The sequence below is a fragment of the Epinephelus fuscoguttatus genome, linkage group LG1 (assembly GCF_011397635.1).
Source record: "Epinephelus fuscoguttatus linkage group LG1, E.fuscoguttatus.final_Chr_v1".
NCBI lineage: Eukaryota > Metazoa > Chordata > Actinopteri > Perciformes > Serranidae > Epinephelus > Epinephelus fuscoguttatus.
In genome coordinates, this window is record NC_064752.1 from 20,065,800 (window position 1) to 20,092,057 (window position 26,258).

The window sequence follows — 26,258 nt, forward strand, 5'->3', positions numbered from 1 at the left end:
TCAAACAGTCCTTGTGTGGATGATTTTTTTTTAATAAAAGAGGAAAAACCCAGTTGTCAAAAACACTTGTGTACTGTGGACTAGGCCTTAGATTGGCAGGCTGACTTTCGAAGCTTAATTTCACTTGTACAATGCATACATCAATCCTATTTTCATTTTTGTTTTATACATAATTTAAAACTGTGTGTGCTCCTGTTAAGAAAGATACATACAGGCATTCCTCTGGCTCCAGCAGGTCCTGGAGGTCCAGAGGGTCCTTGTGCACCCTGTGAGAGAGAGAAACAAATTGAAGGTTTTGATGTTACAGTACAAGCACAAATTACTGACAGACCCTTGTTTGCTGTTAAAATGAACTATATATGTCTGTGGATTGCTCCCATAATTTCCCTTTTTAAATTGGCTATTTACATGTTCTCAGCTACGCCAGTGTGTATTTAAATGGTGTCGTCATCTACCTCTATGACTCAGTCAGTTCCGCTGTAACTTAACAACAGAGTGCAACTTTCTAAAAGCAGCCGGTTAACCCTTAAGGTCAATCATGTCTTCTAGTATAAGAAAAATTTACATAAGACAATAAGGTGCATAATTAAGTAACAAAAAAATGTTGAACTAGTGGTACGCCTCTGCAGACATACCCTGAATAAATGCCATGTAAATGAGAAAAGTAAATACGGCGGTTATCAGTCAGTCAAGGATGAAACACTTGAGACATCCTCCTCTGTACGTCAGCTATCCCCAGCAGGTGAAAAACCACTTCTTATAAATGACGCCTGCTCTTTAATAAACAGGAAGAAACAACTTCACTCTCAGAAAGAGACATCGCTGTATTTTTATAGACTGTGTCACAAGTGTTGAAGTTCCTACTCACAGCCTCTCCTCTGTCGCCCTGTTTGCCGGTGGGACCGACTGGGCCGCCAGCACCAGGAGCGCCTGGAGCACCAGGAGCACCAGCAGGACCGGTGTTACCACGATCACCCTAAAGCACAGAGAGCAGGACAGCAGAAAGGTTTAGAGATTTAGAAATGTTGAGATAACAATAATAATATTGTGGAGAATATTAATTTCATCCCTGTGTACACGGTTACTGTGTATCAATTCAGATGTATAATGATCATGAAATTAAGATTTTGCTCAGATAGTTGAACAAAATGGTTATTAATACCAAGTCACGTATTTCACAAGCAGTTTCAGATATTCAATCCCACCAGTGCTGATTGGCTTCACACTTAAATAATACTAATATTCAACCCATGTGGGGAAATTAGGCGTAACACGCTGAATGGAAACTCTCCATGCAGCAGGTTTACGTGATTTGAATCAGATGGTATTGTCAGCCAGTCCAATTACAAACCTATTTCTGTCACTAATGCAATTCAAATTTCTTCACATTTGCAACACATAAGAGCATAATCCCTATCCTGAGCAAAAGCTTATTTGAAAACTGATGCCACAGAACGGGAGCAGTATCCTACAGCACAGGGGTTCTGATCTACTGTGTCTTATGTGAGCTGATTGTGTTTTTCTCACCTTGATTCCAGTCGCACCATCTCTACCAGGAGGGCCATCAGATCCAGGGTTGCCCTGTCACATGACAATTTCAAGTGTTAATAGCTTCCACCTCCACCAAGCCAGATGTCCTATTGAATACTGATCAGCTGCATAATGAACCCTGCTCCAGCGAAACACATTCATAATACAGTGTAAACACAATGCAAATGTATACATGATGCAAACAGCTCTGAATTTTAATCAACTTGGCCTCCAGGCCAAAATTCTACCATTTCAGTTGTGGTATATAAACAGACTGAATACAATGTGGCAAATGTGAACCACACAGGGTGTGTGTTGCCCACTTTCTGACCTCTCTGCCAGGCTCTCCTGCAGGTCCAGTGAGTCCAGGTGGTCCAACAGGTCCAGGGGGTCCACGGTCTCCGCTGCCACCAGGAGCTCCCTGCTTTCCGGGCTCACCCTGGAAGGAGAGAAGAGGACTCATTTAGACACATAGACTAAATTTGTTAAATTTTAAGACATCATGTAATTCACCCACTGACATTTTTGTAATTATATATTTAGTCTAACATCCGAGTGAATCCCTGGTTTTGGAAATGTCTCAGTGACCAGCTAAGGTCAGATCACCTCACCCACTGGTTGATACATACATTTTTCTAATATATATTATTTTAAACATTTTGAGTGGTTGCTTTCTGTAAAATCAGCAGTGACCCCTGGGTAAAGACCTGCTACACTTATAACCACAGGTTAACAGGACAGCTTGAAAATCTGATGGTCTTAATCCATTTCAGAGTTTTTCCCACAATGACAACAATAAAATTCGTGTCAAAAGCCTTGTTGTTGCACAGCCTGTATACATCTTAAAAGCTTAGGTTTTGCTGCAAAATTGAAATCCGAAAACAACAAATCAGATATATTCAGTTAGGCCGATCAGATTCTGGGAATCAAAACGGGTTCCTGTTAAAAACCGCTTCCAGATAGTCAAATCCATCGGAATTTTATGGGTCCAAGCTCATCAATTCCCTTTATTGATTCTGCCGTAATTTTTCTGAAATCGCACATTGCAAAACAATGACGTCAAACTGATGTCTATGCTGGAAACTTGCAACAAAGAGTCATGGCGGGAAGACAGAAACGGTCCAAAGCGTGGCTTCATTTTGCGAAGAAAGATGGCAACAATGCTGCTTGTAATGTTCCAGGTAAGGATGGAAACAACAGTAATATCCCAAAACATCTTTCTACACATCATGGGCTTTAATTCCAAGAACTCTACGCAAGAGTGCCACTGCTTCCAAAACCTACATGAAAACAAATGCTGTACAAATTTTCTCTCATTTAATTAATTTTAGATGATGACTGTTGCTACAGCCAGCTCGACTCAGCCATTAGCTTGACCTTCCATGCTTGCACAGGGAGGGAGATGAGCAAGGAAACAGTGAACAAGTGTCGTCGTGGCTTTGACGTAGAAAACTTTTGTAGGCCTACTTTTTTTCCACAAAGTAAACTGATCAAGAATCAAACCGATAAGCAGAACTGATAATGGCACTGGTATCAATAAAGTCTTATTAGTTCCAATCCCTAGTACCAGATCCATCAGCAAATATTTAGATGGGGACACCACTGCTGCCTCCCCAGACTCCCTGTTAACAGCAATTAAAACTAGGTAGAAATGCAGCATGTTTTTGAAACTGCTTGGCCTTTTAGTCTTCCCAGATTTATTTAGAAACGTATTGATCAGTAGTTTTGGATACGTATCCAGATCATCGATGAAAAGAGCGGCGACGAATGGCTGACTCCAAACAGCAAAGTTACTTAAATGCATAAACATTTTGGTCCCAGTCGGATGTTCGCCAGGTAAAAAACACATAGACACCACACAGCCCCAAAGGCTGTTCTATGATGATATAAAATACAGTATGATTTTGCCAACTGCTTGGCTTATCAATCAAAGCTCTGATGGTGTTTACTTCCAGTCAGGTGTTGGAAAGTTCATGCTGATGCCTTAATGAAGGAGAAAACCATCAATTATCTTTTACACAGCTCATCTGAAATGCAAATTCAGCCATGACTGAGCCTGATGACAGTCAGTGACCTGAAAATTGATTGCCAGACTGCTTTATTGAACATGGCACGAAATATTTCCTCAATCGAGAAACAGTGGTTTGAGGACAGGCTCAAACTCGCAGCACCTGCTTCCTTCAGAGGGAGGAAACAAAACCTTAAGTGTATCTGTAGTTAAACCTTCTGCTATTAAAAGCATCTTCTCTGTTTGAAACATTCCTGAGTAACTTTTGGTGTCATCGCTTCTTTCTTGGCATCCCTTTTATGCGTACTGATGAATAATTAACGGAAAGGACATGCCCACTGAGATGCTGTAAGTCAGGGATGTGGCTCATGTCACATATCAAATAGTGTGAGATGTGAGCAGGGGAGCCTTCTTGTCACATGTCACACTGTACATCAAATGGAGTCAGTTCACCAGGAGAAAAGTCCTGGCTGCTCTCATGCATGACGTGATGTGACTGTGATCCAATTAGGCCACAGCAGACTGACAGTCCAGGGCCCGTCTGTGTCTACTTTCTCTTGTACCAAGTAACAAAACATTAGGCATTGTGCACTTAGGGGAGACTCATGAGTACATTTTTAGTTTACAGCCTCTTTTGTTATCTAAGGTTAGCAGCTGACAGTGTGTCACTCGCTGCAAAGAGAAGCATATCATGTTGTAATAAACTCTGCATTTACCGTCCAACGTTTAGAAATCTTCCCTCCAACCAATAAAGATGTCAGTAGGAGTACTTTGCTCTAGTGCTGAAACACTCGGCTGGCAGACACGTAATCAACTTGGCTCCACAAAATACTGTTTTTATATTGTGAAAGGCTTCAATACTGCACTCAGAGATTTTTTGCGTTCGCTTGGACTTGAACATATAATTTTTTCATTGGTGCCTTTTGTGCTTCAGTTAACTTTTCAATTAGTTCAATAAAAGAATGTTGAAAATAATTTCATTTTTTAATTCAGCTAGCAATTTATTGTATTTTAGCAGTATACTGAAAGCATGATAAAGGCAGAACTGAGTGCATTTTAAGGTATGTGTTTATATCGCGAGTACGGCTGTCAAAAAAAGCACTAATTTCAATCAATTAATCACAGAAAAAATAATGTGTGCCACAGTGGCTTTGTCACATGATGGACATAGACGAGACAACGCTGAATGAATGAATGAATGAATGTGAATGAACGTTTAAATTAAAAAAAAAAAAATGTTGAAATGACACTGTTAATAGGGTCAACGTTCTCTGCAATTTCTGCAGTAAGGAATTCTTGTACCATTGGAGTACTTCAGGCCTGAAATAATCACCTCAACGCAAAGCATTTAGCAACCAACCTGGTAGAGGAAAGGGGGGACAATTGTGTCCAAAACCCAGCAGCTGTACTATGACACATCTGCCAAAATTCATTGGAACTGACATTTTTTAAATACTTTCACAGCAAAAGTTGACGCATGCGATTAATTTAGATTAACTAATCACAGAGCATGTAATTAATTAGATTAATTTTTAAAATCGCTTGACAGCCCTGATTGCAAGTAATATCACGATCACAACATTAAATATTATTGTATACATTTTCCTTATATTGTGCAGCCCTATAATTGACAACAGTTTTTGTCATCGATCAATCTCTTCTCAAGCAAAAAAAGCCAAATATTTGTGAGTTCCAGTTTCTCAACTGTGACAACTAACTGCTTTTCTCCTTTTTTTACCACATCATATTACTGTATTAGGCCGCAATTTACTATCATGTTCAGCATCAGTTATTCTGCCAGTTATTTTCTCAATTAGTCATTGATCCTTTGATCCATGAAGTGTTCAAGTGGCAGTGGAGATCCTCAGTTGCAGAACTTAAAGTCACAGTCATGTAAGACAAAGAAAAGCAGCAAATACGCACAGTTAAGCTGAGGATTTGAGGATTTTTGCTAAAAAAAAAACGTACTGTGTGTAATCAGCAAAATAACTGTTATAATATTCTGTCAATCAGTTGGATGACTTGAGTCAGTATTCTATTGATTAATCAAAATGTTTTAGCTCAATTATTTTGAATTGAATATGTTGTACACTCCCACAAATCAATACATTTGAAGATGCCCCGTTGGGCTCTGAGGTCATCAATACTGAAAATAAATATAAGTTGCAGCCCTAATTTGGACATCAACATAAATGACAAAGCAAACAGCATGTTACTTACAGAAGGTCCGGGAAGACCAGGGAAACCTCTCTCACCACGCTGTCCGGGCAGACCGACGATACCACGCTGACCAGCCAGACCCTGAGGACCTGAAGGACCCAGGGGACCCTGATAGAGGAGAAGAAGAAAAGAGGGAATTAATGTGTGGCAAATGTATCAACAGTAAAAATATTTGGTATGATTTATCAATGGTTGTGTTTTTTGTCTTTATTTTCATCATGTATAGAACAGTCTTGTTATTACAGACATAATATACAACTATACTGATAAATTCTGATAGCCTGAATGTTTTCTGGTGGACTGTACTGTACTGAAACAGTTTTAAACGACCTCTCATTACTACATTACTTCTTTGGCATTTCTGTACTGAAGTATCTTGTCACTGACACAGATGCTGTGTACAATGTATCTGTGATGAGCTAATATAAGACGATACACCCCCTCGGTCCATTTAAATATACAACACAAATAACTCAAATAAATATAAATGATAAAAAAAACTAATTTTGTAACTACACAGCTATCTGGACCTGACCTTAACACACATACCTATATAATACCTATAATAGTGTGACATTTTTTAACACAAGAAGGTATCCACATCTTGAAGAAACAGTTTGACACTCTGGGCAAGACGCTTATTCACTCAATGCCACTCTCAGTTGTACATAAAGATGAAGCTACAGTCTCAGCTCAGCTTAGCACAAAGACTAATGACAGCTAAGGGGAAATCATAGAAATAAATGAGAGTAGAACGGACTAGAAAGGTGGTCAGGGCACATATTTCACCACTGCAACCGTTGTAGCGGGCAAAGTTTCCTATAAACTCCGGTATAAACAAACCAAACTGCAGCAAGTTGTGAACTCACTGAGGTGAGGGTTTGACAGTGACAACAAAACAAGCTGTAAAGTACTACATTTTAAAATGAGCATTCTGCTTCTTTCAATTTATTACTGTAACTGTTATTTACCTGTTTCTGTTTTCTTTTGCCACTAATTTCATGTGTGTTCGAGCTGTAGCTGCCTTAAAAGTGCTTTTCAAAACAGTTAAAACGTGTTTTACATGTCAATAATTAAAACAGACAAGACATTAAAACTTTTAACATTTAAAAGAACTGATAAAAACACTTTAGTACACTTCAGTAAAAACTAAAACGAAATGATCTTAAAACTTAAGTAAAAACAGGAAAGGCTCTCTCCGATAAAAGTAAGTTTCAAGAAGGGACTTAAAAGAGATCACTGACTCAGCTGACCCGATTTCCTCGGGCAGACTGTTCCAGAGCCTCGGGACCCTGACAGCAAACACTGTCCCCATTATTTTGAAGCCGGGCCTCTGGAACAGACAAAAGAACTCTGCCCGAGGACCACAAAGTACGTCCTGGTGTGTATGGTACTAAGAAGTCGGAGATATAGCTGGGACACAGACCAAGAAGAGCCTTAAGAGTAATCAGTAAAAATTTTTTTTCTGTTCTAAAACATACTGGGAGCCAGTGTGAAGAGGCTAAAACTGGAGTGATGTCATCAAGTCTTTTGGTTCTAGTTAAAAGCCTGGCCTCTGAAAAAGGAGGGACAGCCACCGCTCAGCACACACTGTTCTCAAACTAGTAAGTTTGACACACTTTACGGCCTGACTGACGTGAGATGTCACTATAACAACTAACAACAGTCACTGTTTTCTGTTGTACTAGACAAATGACCACAGCAAACAGCTCAGTGTCCTCTCTATCCCATTTATTTCAATGTGTGAAATAGCTAGTATGACTCTGTACCTACCAGCATCTGTAAACCTCACTGATTAACATGTTACATCCCGCTCATTTAATCTGTAAAAATCCTGTAGTTTAATTACGGTAATTTGTGGTTTTAAGGGGGATTATGTGCCAGACTATTTCTTGGCCAGGAGCAGTGACTTCGTGGAGTTTTGTCGTCAGTTGCCAGGCAACATTTGTTGACATGTGCTCAATACAACAGAGTGTAGCCAACTTTATGACTGTGTTTTATTTTCATTCTGTTCTTTTTTCGGAATTTCTGCTTCAGTCATTCTGTTTTCTGTACTTGATTTATATCTCATGTCATTCGCTTCACCTGAGATTTTCACAACAACAAACATCAACATCGATCTCTCAGTCAGCTCTCAGGTCTGCTTCATCCACACCACGGCACAGTCTGCCACACATCCTGCGGTGGCACAGTGAAAGCTCCCTGAACCCATGATCACGATAAATGCTGACTGACACCTGAGATGTGATCGTTCAACTGACAAAGACTTGATGTGCTGATAAATGGTTTAAGATTTCATATATGTGATCTATAGATAGGGAGCGTGTCAACGCAGCAGCTATCTTCACGTGTGAGTATGCAATCATCTGTGGTGTGTCATTACCTTGACAGGGACTCGACATGCCTTTATGAGGGGTATGTTTGTGTGTGCGTGCGCGCGCGCGCGTGTGTGTGTGTGTCGCATGGCAAGGTAAAAGCCTGGGGTCCTGTCATTAGTCTGTCACTGAGCCTGTGCTGCCCTGTGTTGTCATATGTCTTGGTCTGCTATTACAACCTGTGATGGACACTGACAGCTCTGTGTATTAATGGAGAGTTTGCTCGACTGCTGTCCATTACTGATGAAATTGGCTCTTTCGGCTGACAGGGCTACGTAAAAGTCGACAGAAATGTAGAAAACAAACACATTTAACCATTTTTTCCCTCTCTATAATGGACACCTATGTTCACCTTGACTTGTTCAAGGGGATGTGCTGTCTGGAGAGGAAGAGAGCGAGTGGGTAAATATGTGGGTGCTGGAGGGATTGGAGTGGCATTTCAAGTGTCACAAGGTCAAGAAGTTAGAGCTTATGTAAAAGCCCACAAGCATCTCAAGTGTTATACGGAGGAATATGATTAAGTCATGACAAACTCACAGGGGGACCATCCTCTCCAGCATCTCCCTTCTCTCCAGGAGTCCCAGCAGGGCCGCGGAGCCCAGCGTCACCCTGTCTGCCTGGGGGTCCACCATCACCCCTCACACCCTTGGGTCCATCTTTACCAGGGGGGCCAGCAGGACCAGCAGGTCCAGGATTACCCTAGAACATGTGAGGAGAATAATTTAACATACATGAAATGAGATGACAAGCATGAAATAAGTCTACATTGTAATACATGTAAATTCTTTTGTGCACAAGCTTCCATACACATCCACACATTGTGTCTACGGACAGAGCCTGCGGGATTATTGAAACACAGATGTTACATTTCTATAATCTTAATGAGCTCCTGGGTGTCTGTACATCTCTAAATTACTTTTGATAACACATATCTCATATTAGCTGTGAACAGCTGCCACTGTGTCAGACATACTATTTTGGTAGTGTGAAGGTGTTGAAACTGCATGAATAAATGCTGCACAGGTGCAAATTAAAAAGACGTCTTAAGTGACAGTAAGTCAGGTGGCATTTAGAAAACATTCCTGTATCTGCTCTGCTGCACCTTTGCTTACAAAACATAAATGAAGCCCACTGAAGCCTGAATTATGTTTACCTATTCTAGAAGTCCAGGTTAAAATATGGTAGACTACAAACTTTTTTTAAAAAAAATATGTAGCAATATCAGCATCTCTATCTATTCTATGGACATGGACCAGGCCAAAGCAGTTGGGTGTATTTGTGAACTTACATTGGGACCAGGGGGTCCAACTCGGCCAGCAGCTCCAGGGAAACCAGTGGCACCCTGCAAGAGAAAGGTTCGTTACAAAAAGCCAGAAAGAAACAAATTATGCATGTGCTCAGTAGTGATATGAAACAAAGTTATAATCCTTTGTTCCTTTGAGTATCTATACTTTACTTGAGTTTTTATATTTCAGTCAAAATTCATTTTTACTCCACTATATTTCCTAAATAAAATATATTGTTTTATTCTAAAACATTTCTATGTATTGGAGTAAAAGCATCTTACTCAAGTGCTGATGTTATCTCTACTTCCTAAGGCTTGTTGTTACTCATTGCTACAAAATAAGACCGGAAGCTTTGGTGAATCAGTGGACAGATCAAAGGTTAATCACATAAGGGCAGGTGTAAACAAGACTTAAATTTGGATTTGCAGTTAAGCCCAGGCGGCTGATCTGCATGTCAGATTAGCTGGTACACGCTAACGACTACATTCCACTTGACAACGAGACCGGCGTCATGATGGAAGCAGAAAATGGCGTCCCACAGCAGAGAGGGTGAGTCATGATTGAAGGAGATAAAGATTTGTGACAGGTAACTGCGGGGTGACTGCTCCACTGCAGTGTGTCAGCCCTGGAGGTCAAAGGTTTACTTCAAATCCTTTAAGGTGTAAAAAAGACCTTTTTCTTAAAGTGTAATGTGCGCTCCATTTTTATGGTGGTGTACCTGTTAAAAAGAAATAAACTTCATAATCCTCAGAATCCTGACTGCTTGCTTTCTTATTACCAGCATTTACCTGCACTTTTCGTTTCAATACTTTGTTACATTTAATATGATAAAATTACTTATGATACTTAAGTACAGTAAATATCAGATATTCTAAGACTTTTACTCAAGTAATATTCTAATATGTGAGTCATTTTCTGGTAAGATATCTGTGCTTTTACTCAAATATGGCTTTCAGCTACTTTATTCACTGTGAGACAAAAATAAAACACTGCTAACAATAAAGATAATTTTAAAAGGTCACTTACAGGAGGTCCCTGAGCACCACGAGCACCTTTGGGTCCAGAAACACCGGTAGGACCCTGGAACAGAAAACATACTGTAGGTTACTGTCTGGCATTTATTTTATGTTTTATTAATAATAAATCTGAATTTTAACCCCACATAAGTTATAAACCCTGATAATTTAGGTTTTAGGCAAAGCAAGAAAACAAAAACACCCACTGCAGGTCCGGGGGCACCAGAGGGTCCTTGGGGTCCAGGGGCACCAGCGTCACCCTTCTGTCCAGATTCTCCCTGCTCTCCCTTGAGTCCTGGCTGACCGTCAGCACCCTGAAATGACAAGACAGAAAGAGCTGAATAAATGAAATATTTCAGCTGTTAACAAAACAAATATTTGAGCAATTTGTTTAAAATTGAGGTTGATGGTTCTTCATGGTTCCCTACAAAACTTAAGTTATAAGGGGACACCACTGATTTTACACAAAAAAAGGGTCAGTTTAAATAGTGATTGTTCATACAGCTCAGCCTGTGAAAACACTAATATGTGTCTTCAATGGCCCTGGAAAGATGCTTGAGTTTGGGGTATGACATATTCAAAGAACAAAAAGTCAGGATATCTTATTTTCTGCTGCTTTTTCAGTTGTTTTAATGCACCTCCTGCCTCCCAACTTTGTAGAAGTGCAATGCTTGAGCTATGCATATAGAAATGTATCCTTTAAATCCCAATCAAATCATCAGTGGCCAATAAGAAGCCAAGACACATTAAAGCTCTTAAAGAAATATGTCACCCACAGAGTATTGTAAAGCAATAATCATCGTGTTACGTTGAATTTGTAACGGCAACTTTGTTTTTCTCACATGACTCCACGGAAAACAGTGACCACATGATTTATTGATCAATTGGGGACCAAACCATTTGTTTACAAACTCTCACGCAGCTCCTGCAGAATAATCTAAATCTCATTTATCCAGTCGTGTGCTCAGTTCTTCCTCAACAATATATTTTTGCTAAAAAAAACCTTAGTGCTGGAGTCTGGCTTTGAAGAAAGAATAGAAAAGCTTCAGTTCAGTTTTAGCAAAAATGCATGTTTGGGAAGTACCGAGCACACGACTGATAAACGAGACTCAGATTATATTTTACTAATCTACACTGAAGATTTGAACTCTCAGAAATTTTAAGTGAGACTATGTAAATTTTGAAAGAAGAAATAACATATTCTTCCTCCTCTAAATCTTCTAAATAAAAAAGTTGGAGTCATGAGCAATAAAACAAACTCATGCTCACTTTATTACACACTAGTTAGATACAGCTACGATTACAGTCATAGGGCGGCTGTGGCTCAGAGGTAGAGCCAGTTGTCCACCTATTGGAAGATCCGGAGTTCGATGCCTGGCTCCTCTGGTCTGCATGTTGAAGTAGGATAGGGCAGGATACTGAACCCCAGATTGCTCCTGATTAGCTGTTCCATTGGTGTGTGAGTATGTGAATGTTTGCAGCGTGTATGGTAGCCTCGGCTGCCAGTGTGTGAATGGGTGAATGTAACATAGTGAAAAAGCGTTTTGAGTGGTCGGACGACTAGAAAGGTGCAATACAAGTGCAAGTTTTTTTTACATCTGAAGGTTGTATGAAGGGTTTCGAATGAACCTTCAAATTTCCAGTGTCTATTGTCATATTTTACGTCACCACCCTAAAAAATCCTTGAACAAAATCCTCAATTTGAATAAAGTGATTCATCGGATTAAATGAGTTAGCCTCTTTATTTAAAAAGAAAATTAAATCGATTTACTTTAATGAATAAAAGTAATTCATTGTGCTGTTATTTTGCTGCTGCCCCCTGTTAACACAGGTGCATGCCTCCCTTTGTGCGCGGCAAGTGGGAGAGCAAAGTTTTTGGACTGTGGTTAAAATGTTTCTTTTGAAAGTCTAAACACGAGCAAATGTGGACTGAAGTGGAATATTTTGTCAGGTTAAAACATGCTGTGAATTTTATTATTATTGTGTGACTGTTACTTGTCGCCTGAGCGGCTCGTGTTCAGCATAGGTTACACACACTTCCTTCAAAGTGGCAGCTGTTTACTGTAGAGGAAATACACTCATAAACTTTCTTTTCCTTTCCCCTCTCTGGTGATTTTTCTTTCACACAAAACATGACTGAAGTGAGTGCGACAGAACTGTGAACTCTGATTTCAAAATATTTAATAAGAGCTGCCGATGTTTTACGTAGCACTCATGTCTGTTTTCAGTCTGTGTGGTGATGAGCTGTGATGTTACAGTCTGTTAGCTGTGAACCAAAAATGATTTAGACACCTTGTGGTGTTATTCATCCTGACATAAATTCAATAATTAATCATAGCGCGACCGAGACAAAAAAGATAAATTGTGTTGTCACAAAACTATAGATGAAAATCCATTTGAAAGGATGCAGCTTATTAAAAACATTTATTCAGTGTCTGCCTGGAGGTTTTGGGGAGGAACTAAATGGATGAGTGATGTGAAGACTTCCAACTGTCTACACCCTAATTTCTCTCCACAGACTAACACATTGAGGTTGACAAGACATATTTCAACACACAAAATGACTCACAGAGGCCTCAAACAGAAGTAAAGACAATTAGATATCCAACTGGTTCCAGATAATAATAATAGACAGGTCTGAAATAAGAAAAGCTGTGTAATGTTGATGTGTGTCGTCTCTCAGCTCATAACTCTTTTGATGAAAGAAAATAATCCATTTAAGATGGCGTCTCATTTGTCAGGTAACAAAACATGAGGTGAGGTCTTCTATCCGTTTTCTTATCGAGAGAATGAAATAATAAATATAACTGTCTAGTGTTTAGGTTATGTTTTGTATATCCGCTGTGCTTTAATCAGATCCTTTAATTTTTCCTTTTATGTTAATAGTTTTAAAAAGTGCGCAACTATTTGTATTGTTAGGTTTAATTCATGCAAAAGTATTTTTAATTTTTTTTTGGTGTTTGCCTTTATTAAACACGACAGTATTTAAGTGTGAAATGGGGGTAGAGAGAAGAGATGACCTGCAGCAAAGGGTCGCAGGCTGGAATCAAACCTGCAGCCACTGTGGCAAGTATGCTGCCTTTATACATGGGATGACAACCCTACCCACTGAGCAACCGAGGGGCTTGACGTACATTTGATTCTAACTGAATTCACACATATACTGAGTGTTATTTAGCAGTATTTATAAGATGCAATTCTTATATTCTGTTCTCTAAATAGATTCACCTCAGATCATAAAAATTAAGGTGAGAGTATTGGTAAAATATCCTTTAAGGTGCTGTCTGTGACTGTGGAGAAAAACAGTCAATCACTGAGTCTCCCTCCATCATAAAGAACTTAGTGATGGAGGCATGTGGTCACTCTTCTTGAGGGATCACAGCTGTTCTCCTGTTTTATTTTGATTTTTTTTTAATATCATGTTGTGTATGTTGTATTTTATGCTGTGATTCTGCACAGCTGCTACCATGCCCAGGTCTCTCTTGAAAAGATTTTGATCTCTTCCTGGTAAAATAAAAAATAAATTCCCAGGTCGTCAAATGTCTACACTTTGTGCTGGCAGTTGGATTGAACCATTAACTCACAGCTTTGGTATTTGACGACCTTGGAATGAGACTCAACATCATTTATCTTTCTCCAGAGTTATATACACCACCTTAACCTTAGAAATATTTATGACTGAACAGAAAATCTACAAAGATATCTACAATATAACATTTGTTTTAAAATTAAGATTTCAAGATCTGTAGACATGTCAAGAACAAGACTACAGGGCCGTCATGTATATGTCCTAGTTTACAGCCCTGGAGTCATGCTCTTCAGACTTCTGCAGAGCAGAGTGCTGGTTGGTGTTATTAGTGTTACTTACAGGAGGTCCAGCAAATCCAGCAGGCCCAGGAGGTCCAGTCTCACCCCTGTCACCCTGAAAGAGGAAGGAAGAGAGGCAACAAACACTCAGACATTAGCTCACGCTGCAGTGCTCACTGAAAGGAAGGTAATGGGTTAAAAACTTCAACACAGACAGCTACTATTTTATACCTATAATCTGTACTCTTACAAAATGATTGTCTCTACGCAAAAACCTACTTGTAAATCAGGTTTAATTATTGTATATAAAAAATCCTCCTTCAAGCTTTTATCTAATGAAATGGCATCCCATTATATGAATGAATTGATACTGGTTAAACTGTGTCACTTACAGGAGCACCGCGGGTACCAGGAGCTCCAGAGGGACCAGCAGGACCAGCTTCACCCTATAAGAAAACACAGTAGCATCAGGAACACACGCTAAACTGTGAACAGTGGGTTCAGATAGATGTGCAGTCAAAAACAGTTGGATAAGCCCCATGTTTAATAAAAGAAACTGCCAATAAATATATAATAATCAAAATGATATAACACTCACCTTCTCACCGTTGGGACCACCAGGACCAGGAGGACCAATGGGACCAGTGAGACCCTGAAACAGGAAACAGTATGAGTGCAAAAATGTAACACTCCCCTTTGTAGGAACAAATATTCTAACTATTTTAAAGGATTGAACATTTATGAATATGTGAGTGGAGCTGCTGCCACACTGAGAAATTATTGTTATCACAATGACATTCACTTACTCTACCACCGTCTTTGCCGGGAGCACCTTCGGGTCCTTTCTCTCCAATGTCACCCTATGGGAACATAAATACAAGTCAGTCACCTGACAAAAGCATAGACACACAATTTAACATCAAGAGAGAAAACTCTGCATATTAAATGTTTAAATATTCAATCATTAGCTCCCATCGTCGCTTACTCTGTCTCCTTTGGGTCCAGGAATGCCGGCAGCTCCTCTCTCTCCAGGCATACCCTGCAGGCCGGGGGGTCCTTGAGCTCCACCAGCACCAGCGGGTCCGATGGCTCCCTAATGTGGAGCAGGAGTAAATGATTAGGCAGTGACAGCAAAGTTACTTCAGGGTCATTGTATTCTATTATATAAATGTGTGTAAGCGCCTGCTTCAGGTGTGTGAGGGTGTTTTCAGATTGCTTTTGCAGAGATTCTGTGTTTACTTATACATGAGTCAAAAACACAAAAATGGTGCTGCCACAGAGTAAGAAGGCTTCGACTTATTCAACCTACAGCCATCTTTGTTTAAGCGTGCTCTGCTCAGAGGACTGACAGAATTAAAACAGCTCAGTTTAATATTATTCACCTGACACAGGTTGTTCAGTTGCTCGATTAAAATAACCTTTTGCCAACTTTGTTGACCAAAACAATTTAATTTAAGTGCAGACAAATAAACTTTGCCAGACATTAAAAATATCTGAAATCCCGCTTACTCCTTTTGATTCAACATTTTGACATTTAATTTAGTAATTTAATAAGAAATCATTTAAAAAAAAAAAAAAAAAAAAATCATAACAAAGCCAAGGTACTGAAAGGAAAAACAGACTTTGATTTTTTTTAAGTGGCTCCAGCGGGCCCACTCCTGGTCAGAAGTTGTCAGGCTTATCAGCAGTGCTTTCTACTGCAGCCTCAGCCTGGAGATCAGACACACAAACACCGCCTCAGCTGTCTGTCTCCACTCATTAAGCTGTAACCACAGGGCACGCTGGCTGCGAACACATTCAAACTGCATTGCTAATGCAGCGGCCAAATGTACAATTTGCTTTTTGCAACACATCATCTCTGCATCTTTCTCAGAATCGAGCTCCTCAAACTGTCTGCTCGTCCGTCTGCCATCACCATCATGTCAGCTCTATAATCCTCATCCTCTCTATCCCCTCCTGTCTGACCTTCAGGGTAGAAAACCTATGAACTGGGATTAAAATCTGACCAGATAACAGACCAAAAGTGAGAATTTTAGCCACTTTGAGCTTCCTGCACTCACAGTGCAGTTGGGACGACTACCTGCACTGACTGGAATTTGTTGATGGCTGATAAGCAGGTGACTGTCTAGCCTGATTGGAAATACGCCGAGGTGCCAGAAGATCTTATTCTTAAAAAAAAAAAAAAAAAAAAAATAGTCACATTTAATAAACTCACTAAATGTAGTATTTGAATGCAAGTAAAGAGAAACAACCGTATTGATCTATATTTTTATTGTAATTTTATTCTGTTCTAGATTTATGTTTCTTGATTTCTGTAATACTTGCTTTTATTCTTAATTTCATCTTTATGTTAATGTCATGCAGCAAAACACCAAAGCAAATTTCTTGTATGTGAAAACCTACTTGGCAATAAACTTAATTCTGATTGTGAGCATCAAAGCAGTCCTCTATTAAAATGATAAATACTCTGCGCAGGGTTTCCCACATGTTTTTAATAGAGGTGAGAAGCCTCGCCTGAAATAAAGACTGTTGTATCTGCTAATGTCATAAAAAATGAACACCTACAACAAAAAAACAACCAGTCCAACAAAACTTTTTGTTTGCTCTTGTTTGTTTGTCTTATTTATATGTACAATATCCATCATTTAGTAATGTTTATGTCCAGATATGTGTGTGCCGAGTGTGTATGCTTCTATATACAAACTGTTTGTGCAATAGCACTGCAATGATAAATAAATGAGTTGTCAACTATTAAATTAATCTGCAACTAATCTGATTACAGATTAATCACTTTGTGCAATTTTTTAAGATAAAAAAGCCAAACTTTTATGATTGCAGCTTCTTAAATGTGAATATTTTCTGATCTCTTCACTCCTCTGACAGTAAACTGAATATCTTTGTGTGTTGTGGACCAAACAAGACTTCTGAGGAAATCATCATGGGCTTTGGGAAACACCGTTAGACATTCTTCATCATTTACTGACATTTCATAGACCAAACAACTAAGTGATTAATCGAAACAATATTTGACAGATGAATCAACAATGAAAATAATCAGTATTTGCAGCCCTACTGTACAATGACCAAGCCTGTTCATCTATATGTATATGTGACTAGCAGGGCTGGTAAGTAATGGAATGACGCATGATGACGCATTTACAATACAAAATATGAGTAACTGTATTCTGTTACTTTTACTGTCTGTCAAAATAGAAAGCTCAAAGGGATTACTTTATTTATTGTGTTTATTTGCTCTATCATTGTGTCCTAGCTGAATGTAACATAAGTGAGTGTCAGTTTGATTGCATTTTTTTCTATAGCAATGTTCCAACTGGCCATGAGTGACGCTGTGCTGCCATTTTGAACTGAACTTTTGTGGGAAGCCCTGTCTATTAATTCCTGTTGCTTGATTTGAAAGCTTTGCAGGATGAGGAATGGCTGATTTATGAAGCTCAAATGAGAAGTTATCTACATGACACCTCCTCAGTTAAATGCAAAACCTAAACAAGGTTCCAGCTGGCTGACGGGAGAATAATCCAAAGTATTTAGAATACATCACTTACATTTTAGGGCATGCATTCAGTAATCTGTAGTGAAATACATTTTAAAAATAACTTTCCCACACTGATGACAGTGCTGTATGCTCACATGTATACTTATATTTTCTTGTTAAAAAAATACTTTTCAGTGTCATTTGTATGCCTTTATGAACAGCAGAGACCCAACAGGAAATGAGGGGCAAGAGATGGGAGTGACTCGCAACTGAGCTCTCTGGCCAGAATCAGACTGAGGGTATTTAGTTCATAGTTGGCACTCGAAAACAAAGCAATGCCTGATTGTCACATGTTGCATATATCCAAGGGTTGTAACTAAGGATAGACCGATACATCGGCTGGCCGATATATCGGGCCGATATTTGAGTTTTTTTACTTGTATCGGCATCGGCCAATACGCGCATGGGTTCCCGGATTTATTTTTCCCGGGCACTTTTTTTCATTTGAAAGTATGTGGTTAAGTTGAACAAAGCTGTTGAATCCTACTGTGTACAGTAGTTGTTGTTTTATTTATGCTTCAGCTTAAATATTTGTTTATTTGATAAAGACATTACTGGAAGATTTAAGAGCACTGAACTCTTTTTCTTATTTGAATGTATAATAATAATAATAATAATAATAATATTCTACCTGTTCTACCTCAACTTTCCATCTTGTTTTAGTATTTTTTACTGTTCAATAAATGTTTCTTATTTTAAACTTGAGACCCGTAATATTTGTTATCATTGTGTCATTTTTTTATGTAAATTGAGGGAGCATAATCAGTATCGGCCCCAAATATCGGCTCAAGAAAATCAGCAGTCCATAATCGGTCATCGGCTAAGGGTGATGGAAAAAAAATCGGTATCAGCATCGGCCCTAAAAAATCCATATCGGTCTATCCCTAGTTGTAACCAGTTCAACATAAGTCCTGAAAAAATGAGTTAAATCCAGTAATTTACAGGAAAAAGAAGCAAAAATGAGACCAAAGTCTGAAAAGAATAAGTGTAAATTTCTGCAGCAGAAACATATTTCTATGCTGTATTCATCTTGACATCCCTCAGACGCCCAAAAATTAATACACTATCATAAAAATTGAGTTTTATGAACCTTCAGTTTAACTGAGCAGAGGTGCTATTTCATACAAAAAACCCACATAAACTTTTATTAGATTATCATCTACTAGCCAAAAATCACAGACAAGATATGTGAGGATCTGGGCGGCTAACCACCTCAAATAAAAATTTTTTTTGGGAGAACACTGAATGCATTCAACACAGCTCAACTCACAAACACCTGAGGTTATTATAATTTAATCACACACACACACACACACACACACACACACACACACATTATTGTTGCTGCTGCATGTGATAAGGACAGACTGGCAGTGGGACCACAGAGGATTAATTGCCAGTGGTGTGATTGCACCTCAGGCGATACCGTTTCATAATTTGATGGTTTTCCACCAGATGCTACACTCACCTTGGGTCCGTCAGTTCCAGGAGTTCCTGGCAGACCACGAGGTCCCTGCAAACCCTGGGGGCCAGCAGCTCCTCTCTCTCCAGGGAAACCACGCTCTCCCTGAACGGCGACACAGTGACAATCAGCGGCATGTTTGACAATCAGTCAGTCAAACAAAAGTGAGGTTAAAGACAGACTGTCAACTCACTCTGGGTCCAGTAGCACCAGCAGCTCCACCCTCTCCAGGAACACCCTTAAAGGAGACAAGGAAGACGTGCAGGATCAGTATATGACAAATCAGGCCATGAATGTACGACTACTACTACATACTATTGTTTCTTGGGTTACAGCAGTGGCCAAGCTAACCCGAAAGTATGAGAAAGCGCAAGATATTAACAGGATGTATTAAGTATAAAAACATATATCAAAGGGACAATGGACCTGGATATAAACATCTCAATGCTACACTTTTCCATTCACAGCAATGCAGAAATGATTTGAATGGTAAAATGACTCTGGAAATAAATGAAAATGTTTTAATAGGAAGATGTTTCTTCAGTACAAAACAACATTTCAGGTAACATTTAATTTTAATTTATTGATTTCATAATTTCATTTATTGATTATCAATTCATTAAAAAATAATAATTTATTAATTTAATTTAATTTAATTTAATTTATGGAATAAAATGTTCAGCACCACTGAAATGGTGGAGCAAAGAACTAATTTTATTTTTAGCAAACTTTTTATTCATTTATTTATTTATTTTTTTTACAAACTTTAATTATTGTTTTTTTTACACACAAATTTCTGTCAGCCGACGCAGAAGTTAGTGTCGCCCTGGTTTTCTCGTCAAAAAGCCTATAGGATTTTTCCATTGGATTTTGGATTATTGTAAAGAATAAGCTCCGTGGCACACAAACATTTGTGATACTTGCACGATTTGTTCAGTAAGATAATCTTCACAAATGAACTCCACTTTTATGTGATAGTATAATAAATGGTAAAAATGTTGGCCTTTTGTCAACTCTGTCAGATTTCTGCAAAAATATTATATAATCAGGCATAAAAGGGGTAAGCTATATCCTAAGGACTCCTGTTTGACTTCCTGGTTTCCAAAAAAGGCAGAAATGCTGCTCAAGTACAGGTAAGCTTTCTAGTTTTTGATAAATCCATTAAATAATATTGCCACCAGATGTGTCTCAACCATAACATGTCAACTCTGCCGCCCTTCCAAGTCAAAACTAAATAAGAAATAAGGTTTAAAATGAGTATTTCGAACAGGATTAAGAAAACTCGTAGCAAACTTTGAAAAACAAAATGAGCACTCTTTTTGTCAAATCCGTAAGATGTCAACTTTGTCTAAGATCTTACCTCTGACATCAATCATGTAGCTATACAAGAAAAAACTGAATCACTGGGAGGCTGGCCCATTATAAGGTTTAATAGTCAAGACTTTGATCTTTTAAAAAATATTTTATTGCCTAATTATAGAGTAAAAATCGAACCCTCCAAAAGAGTAGGTTTTGTCCCAATTCTCAAGAATGAATAAGCTATATTTCACAAAAAAGTACACTCACCTGGTCTCCAGGTTTGCCTCCCTCACCAGGGGGGCCAGGAGGTCCAGGCAGACCCTGAGCACAGCGGAGAAACAAAAAAGATGTAAACGAAAACCAACACTGAGTCAGAAATAAACAAAAACTGGAACATATTTATGCAGCCTGAAACATTTCAGTGCACTTACAGACATACTTGGAGAAATGTCTGCCTTTATATATAAACCTGAACAGGTCATTTCAGGTAAAGGTTTGTGCAGATAGACTCACCTGGAAACCTGAGGGACCGGGCTGTCCTTGCTCTCCTCTCTCTCCAGCAGGGCCCTAAATAGATAATCAATAATAATCACAATCAACTTCTATCATACACTACATGTTAGGAATATCATGATTTAGATGTTTAAGATGGTGGAAAATTACTGGTGTGATTTTATGTATCAACATGGGGATAATTAGGGGATTTTTACATGTTGCTGTTTTTTTGAGGGTAAACAAGCTTTATTTTCGTAAGCTCATTGAAACACACACTTGAAAACAAGCTGACAGTCTGTGAGTCAGTGACGCAATCTTACAATGTCCAGACATTAGTGTCAAGGACTTTTTTTTTTCTTTCCAGACAGAGCTATAGTCGAGGCAGTCTGGGAAATGGAGATACCGAGGGTGGCTTCTAAGTGCAGACTGAGAAAAGGTGGAAAGATAATATCAGTGTTGACGCAATATGGAGTGGGATGGGGGGAGATAGAGATACGTACGGCGGGGCCGGGGGGTCCAGCAGGGCCGGTTTCTCCATCTTTGCCAGGCAGACCCTGCGGAGAGGAAGGACAAGAGGGAGGAGGGGGGAAGACGCAGGAAGGGGAGAAAACAAACAGATAGATATCAACAGTTAAGCCAAAGGTGACGCTATAAAGTAGATAGATATCTGATAGCTATAATTGAGCTTCTCATGTGGAAGCTGAACTACAGAAATAACAGTAGATCAGTGGTGAGTCACAGTAACCAGAGAATACAAAACAACCCACTGGAAAATGATTATATTTAATCTGTTTGATCATTCAGATATTATTATAATCACAGAAAAACACAGTCTACGCTTCTTCAGCAGCTACGTCTATTTTTCCAGTTTTTTTTATAGTGTTTTCTTTATGTTGTATATTCCAGAACAGCCTTTTGTTATGTACCTGATTAATTAACGATTTATATGACTATGTATTAATGAAATTAATGTGTCAATAGGATATTCAGAAACGTGGTGATATCAGCTGAATGGTTTTCACATTTTCAAAGTGAGGCTCCATCTGAAGGCAGGAAAGGTGAATAACTTACTCTCAGACCAGGAGCTCCACCCAGTCCTTTCTCTCCAGACTTGCCAGGCTCACCCTAATCACAACAGAAACAAAATGCCGCCGTTAGTCACAGAGCCGCTGCTGATTTGCTTGGTCATGCATCTATTTCGAGAGGAGGGAGTGTGAATGGAAGCGTGCACATCAAATGGCATGAAATTGTTCAGCAGTACTCCAGGTGTTGATCGTGTGGAGTTTCTGTTCTTGATTCAGGGACTTATTTTTCAGAAAAGGACAAATAAAACAACAAAGATAGCAAAAGAAGTTCTACTGGCCCCAAAATCTATTATGTTTAAACAGGTGTGGATTTATTCCTATATAGTTATCACCTTTATCTTGGTTGCACATTCACAATTCATTATTTTTATAAAATTACTCACAGTTGCTCCCTTGGGTCCGGGGAATCCCATCACACCAGGCTGTCCACGGGCTCCCTGTGGGCCAGGGGGTCCTGGGCGACCGTCCTCACCAGCAGCTCCCTGGACAAGTAAAGTAATGTAATTTAATTATGGAACACAGTGAATGTGGAATAGACATCTTTTGTTTTAACTTATCATTATGAAGTAGTACTGATTTTACAATGTTATGGCTAAAGAATAATGAAATCTGCTTCATTTAGATCAGTTCCCTATAAGCCTCGCTTTCACTACATTATTCTGTCTGCCACCAAGGACGATCATCTGGGAAAATGAAGGCTCAATTTGTGGCACGAAGGAAGTTTGTCAACCATTGCTCAACCAAAACGGGAAGAGGATAGCACTTTTGCTTTCCCTGGTAGCTATCAATAGCTATCCCCAGTTACCAAAGAACACCAGTGTAAGTTCTTTGCAGTTACTATCCCCAGTGGTGGAAATGGCGGACAGCGGAACAACTGAAGTAACTGTGGAAACTGTGTAGGTTGCTAGACTTTTAGGAGAACAGAAAGTGATCCAGTTGTCTTTGCAACAGTGGCGCCAACAGTCATACCACTTGGAAACACTAAGGGGGGCTAAGAGTTAAAAAGTAAACTGTTTTCACTTTAAGAACTGCAAATGATGACCAAAAATTGCTTTACGGAAAAATCTAACAAGATAATCTAAGGGCCCTGACACACTAGGCCAACGGTCAGCCATCGGTGAGTGTCTGTGGCCCTAGTTTTGCGGTGTGTCCTGCATCGTTGGCACTTATGTCGGCCCGTGTTGGCCCTTGTAGGAATTTTTTGGCTGACTAAGCATGTTGAATCAGCATCAGAGACGGTGGAGCCTGTCAGTTGGAGAAATCACTCTGATTGGCAGTTCAAGGGAAACAGAAGTGAGGAAGGCAAACAAACAGCTAAAGTCAAGAGGGTGTAACATTGGAACAAACCTGTAATAAAAAGTGTGATTATTTTTTTTTAGCCACTGACAACACACCAGATTGTGCTGTCGATGTGCTTACTGGCTAACTAGCATCTTGAATCCACCCTTATGGTCTAACCAGTTTCCCTTTTTGACTGATGAATAGACTACTGCTGCCTGCTGGTATGGAGAGTTATGTCCTCTCACACAGGTGCTAAATGTATGTGCTAGCTGGCTGTTAGCTGTAATCTTTACAATGTGTTCAAGTGCTCATTTTTTGGCTGAGACACAGGTGACATGAGGCAACTTAACAGTTGGCCTGGTTTGGTGTGTCTGGGCCTTAAGCGGTCTATGAGCAATCATGTGGCCATAATAACATTTGTGAAAAGTAAAGGCAGTTGTAAAAATATGAGTGTGATAGTGAGCGGTAAGGGCCAGCCATGAAGAATGCTAAATCACACTTGGATTTCAACTGGTAATTGGGTATGGTGTTGGGTCTAGCAGAGAAATGTCCAGCATGGCCCAAGGATACGCAACAGTTAGTCAATTTGTTGAAATGTTCATTGCCCATAATAAATAAAAAAACACATTTTAAAAACCCACAGGGGTAAACTAGGAAAGTCAGGAAGCAAAGAAATAACAGATCAAATAATCTGTCGATCATAATCAGCCTGACCACATGCCAGTCCCTCAGTCAGTCTGTCAGTAAACCATGATGTTTTAAATGAAATATAATCAAAGAAAAGCCAAATGTTCACATTGCCGACATTAAAAAACACAGCACTGCTTTCTATTATGAGTGTTTCAAGTTTAACAAGAAATTGTATGAATGAAATAATAATCCTGTTTATAGAGGAGGACTTTACACTCAGATAAGAAATGATGACAAACAGGAACTCGTCCAAGAGGAAACAAATCTATAATCAATCTACAGTATGTGAGACTTTGTCACTCTAAAAAATGAGACAGTTGCACTTATTTGAAACACAAATACCACTGGGGATGAGCCTGATCGATAATGGGTGGATAAATCTCCTGCAATTCAATTTGATGAAACCACTTATGAGTCATTACGTGATGAAAGCACATTTGGTAAAATTACAAGTCTCTCCCTGATTGTTCGGCATGTGATATTTAAAAAACGCAAACAGCTCCTACCCTGAGTGAGGAGACATGCTGAGGGTGGATACATGCGGTGTGATGCTTTTTATTGATTCACAAAAACAAAACAATGGAATTACAACAAAGAAATGTGCACTCACAGAAGGTCCAACTTTGCCTTGAGGACCAGCGTCACCAGGGCGTCCAGTCAGGCCCTGTCAGAGAGGGAGAGAATGGAAACACAGACAAAATCCACATGAGTCATCAGACACCTCTATGAAGACAAACGCCAGAGGAAGGTGGGAACATACGGCACCCTGGGAGACTGAATTTACACCTCCAGTTGGCCCTGTGTGCCACAAGCAACTGTTCACTGCCTCCTAATGGAAATGTAAAATGTGAATGAGAGCGTATTTTAGGTTACTGACGTAAATGGGCTCTGTTCTCTACAGGTGGTTTGTTCAAACTTCCTCTGTGGTGATATAACACCAATTATATTGCTGTCGGGAAACGAAATCCTTCCAGGTGGAAGTACAAATGCTGTGAGTGAAAACCATGCATCTCCCAAACTGGTGACTGTGAAGGGTAACTCAAATTTACACATCAGTTTGTTCCACATGGGGGTATGACACACCTTCTGAATACAGTTGCATAATGTTTTCTGTGGCTCTGGAGATGCTTTGTCAAGTCTTATCTCAACTTGTGTACAGAGATTTCAAAGTGTTAAAGGGGAACTCCACCTATTTTAAACATCGAAGTCTGTTTACAGGTCTTGGGGGGGTACGAGTGCATACGTAGAAAAAGTTGTATAGCCTCAAGCCTTTTGTGGCTCCAGAGGGAGCTCCACAAAGTCTGAAAAATGAAGTCATACGTCACTTGAATCAGAGTCGGATGCAGCTGAGGACTACAAGTTTGAAAAAGGTTAGAAAGAAGTGAGCTTATCAGACATCTGTGTAGCCCACCCATCATCTCTGCTGGAGGCTAGCCACTCAAGGCTACATTATCTGCCACTGGCATAATAAAGCCCTATCGCTGACCAAACTGTCAGGGGTCAAGTTGCATAGTGAGTAACACAGGCACCAGGCAAGAAGGAAGAACATGTTGAATAAAAGAGATTAAATCTCTGGTTCACCACTTCTTATGTGTTATCTTATGGTGCAATGCTAAATTGATGGAATACTCTTTTAACAGAGAGTTAGCGCTGCAAACTGGAAAGGTTGTTTGTCAGGCAGGTAGGATTTTATGGACAAATGAAGTCGGTTGCTTTGTCCAAATGTAGGATCCAGCGTTTTCTGGAACAAGGAACTAAAACTAAGGATATCTGAGCCTTCGCTGATTCAATTCTAACTCTTGCTCTGAATCTCTTTTGAGTCTCCAAACTTTAATGAAGTGCAACAGTAAATCACTGGAGCGCCACTTTAAGTGTTAATTTCTGAGCTGAGAAAATGTTCTTACTCATTAAGTTAAATTAACAATTCAAAAAGATATTGGATTATCTCAAAAACTGTCACCAAACAGTGTAATATCCCATAGCATGCGATGTCCTGTGGCCCAAGAAGACTTCTCCCCATTGATTTACATGGTGAAAGAGATGTCTGTAAATTAGTGGATAATTTTTTGGAGTGTCACAACGCCTGCCAAATGACTCATTTTACTATTAGAATGTGATCTGTTCAGTCCAATAACATTTAGAGAGTCTCGA

At 39.3% G+C, this 26,258-nt stretch overlaps 1 protein-coding gene across 1 annotated transcript in view; it reads right to left on the reverse strand.

Moving 5' to 3' along the window:
* The window catches only part of col2a1b (collagen, type II, alpha 1b), a 69,351-nt gene that overhangs the window by 6,380 nt on the left and 36,713 nt on the right, over window positions 1-26,258 (reverse strand). Inside the window, exons 26-47 of the mRNA XM_049577169.1 lie at window positions 24,718-24,771; window positions 22,520-22,618; window positions 22,123-22,176; window positions 21,552-21,605; window positions 21,070-21,123; window positions 20,824-20,877; window positions 19,451-19,495; window positions 19,264-19,362; window positions 15,228-15,335; window positions 15,049-15,102; window positions 14,841-14,894; window positions 14,635-14,688; window positions 14,304-14,357; window positions 10,642-10,749; window positions 10,446-10,499; window positions 9,422-9,475; window positions 8,671-8,832; window positions 5,759-5,866; window positions 1,862-1,969; window positions 1,528-1,581; window positions 869-976; window positions 213-266 (exon numbers count right to left, since the gene is read on the reverse strand). Of these exons, the coding sequence (XP_049433126.1) occupies window positions 213-266; window positions 869-976; window positions 1,528-1,581; window positions 1,862-1,969; window positions 5,759-5,866; window positions 8,671-8,832; window positions 9,422-9,475; window positions 10,446-10,499; window positions 10,642-10,749; window positions 14,304-14,357; window positions 14,635-14,688; window positions 14,841-14,894; window positions 15,049-15,102; window positions 15,228-15,335; window positions 19,264-19,362; window positions 19,451-19,495; window positions 20,824-20,877; window positions 21,070-21,123; window positions 21,552-21,605; window positions 22,123-22,176; window positions 22,520-22,618; window positions 24,718-24,771 (1,647 nt within the window). The remainder of the gene's footprint in view (window positions 1-212; window positions 267-868; window positions 977-1,527; window positions 1,582-1,861; window positions 1,970-5,758; window positions 5,867-8,670; window positions 8,833-9,421; window positions 9,476-10,445; window positions 10,500-10,641; window positions 10,750-14,303; window positions 14,358-14,634; window positions 14,689-14,840; window positions 14,895-15,048; window positions 15,103-15,227; window positions 15,336-19,263; window positions 19,363-19,450; window positions 19,496-20,823; window positions 20,878-21,069; window positions 21,124-21,551; window positions 21,606-22,122; window positions 22,177-22,519; window positions 22,619-24,717; window positions 24,772-26,258) is intronic.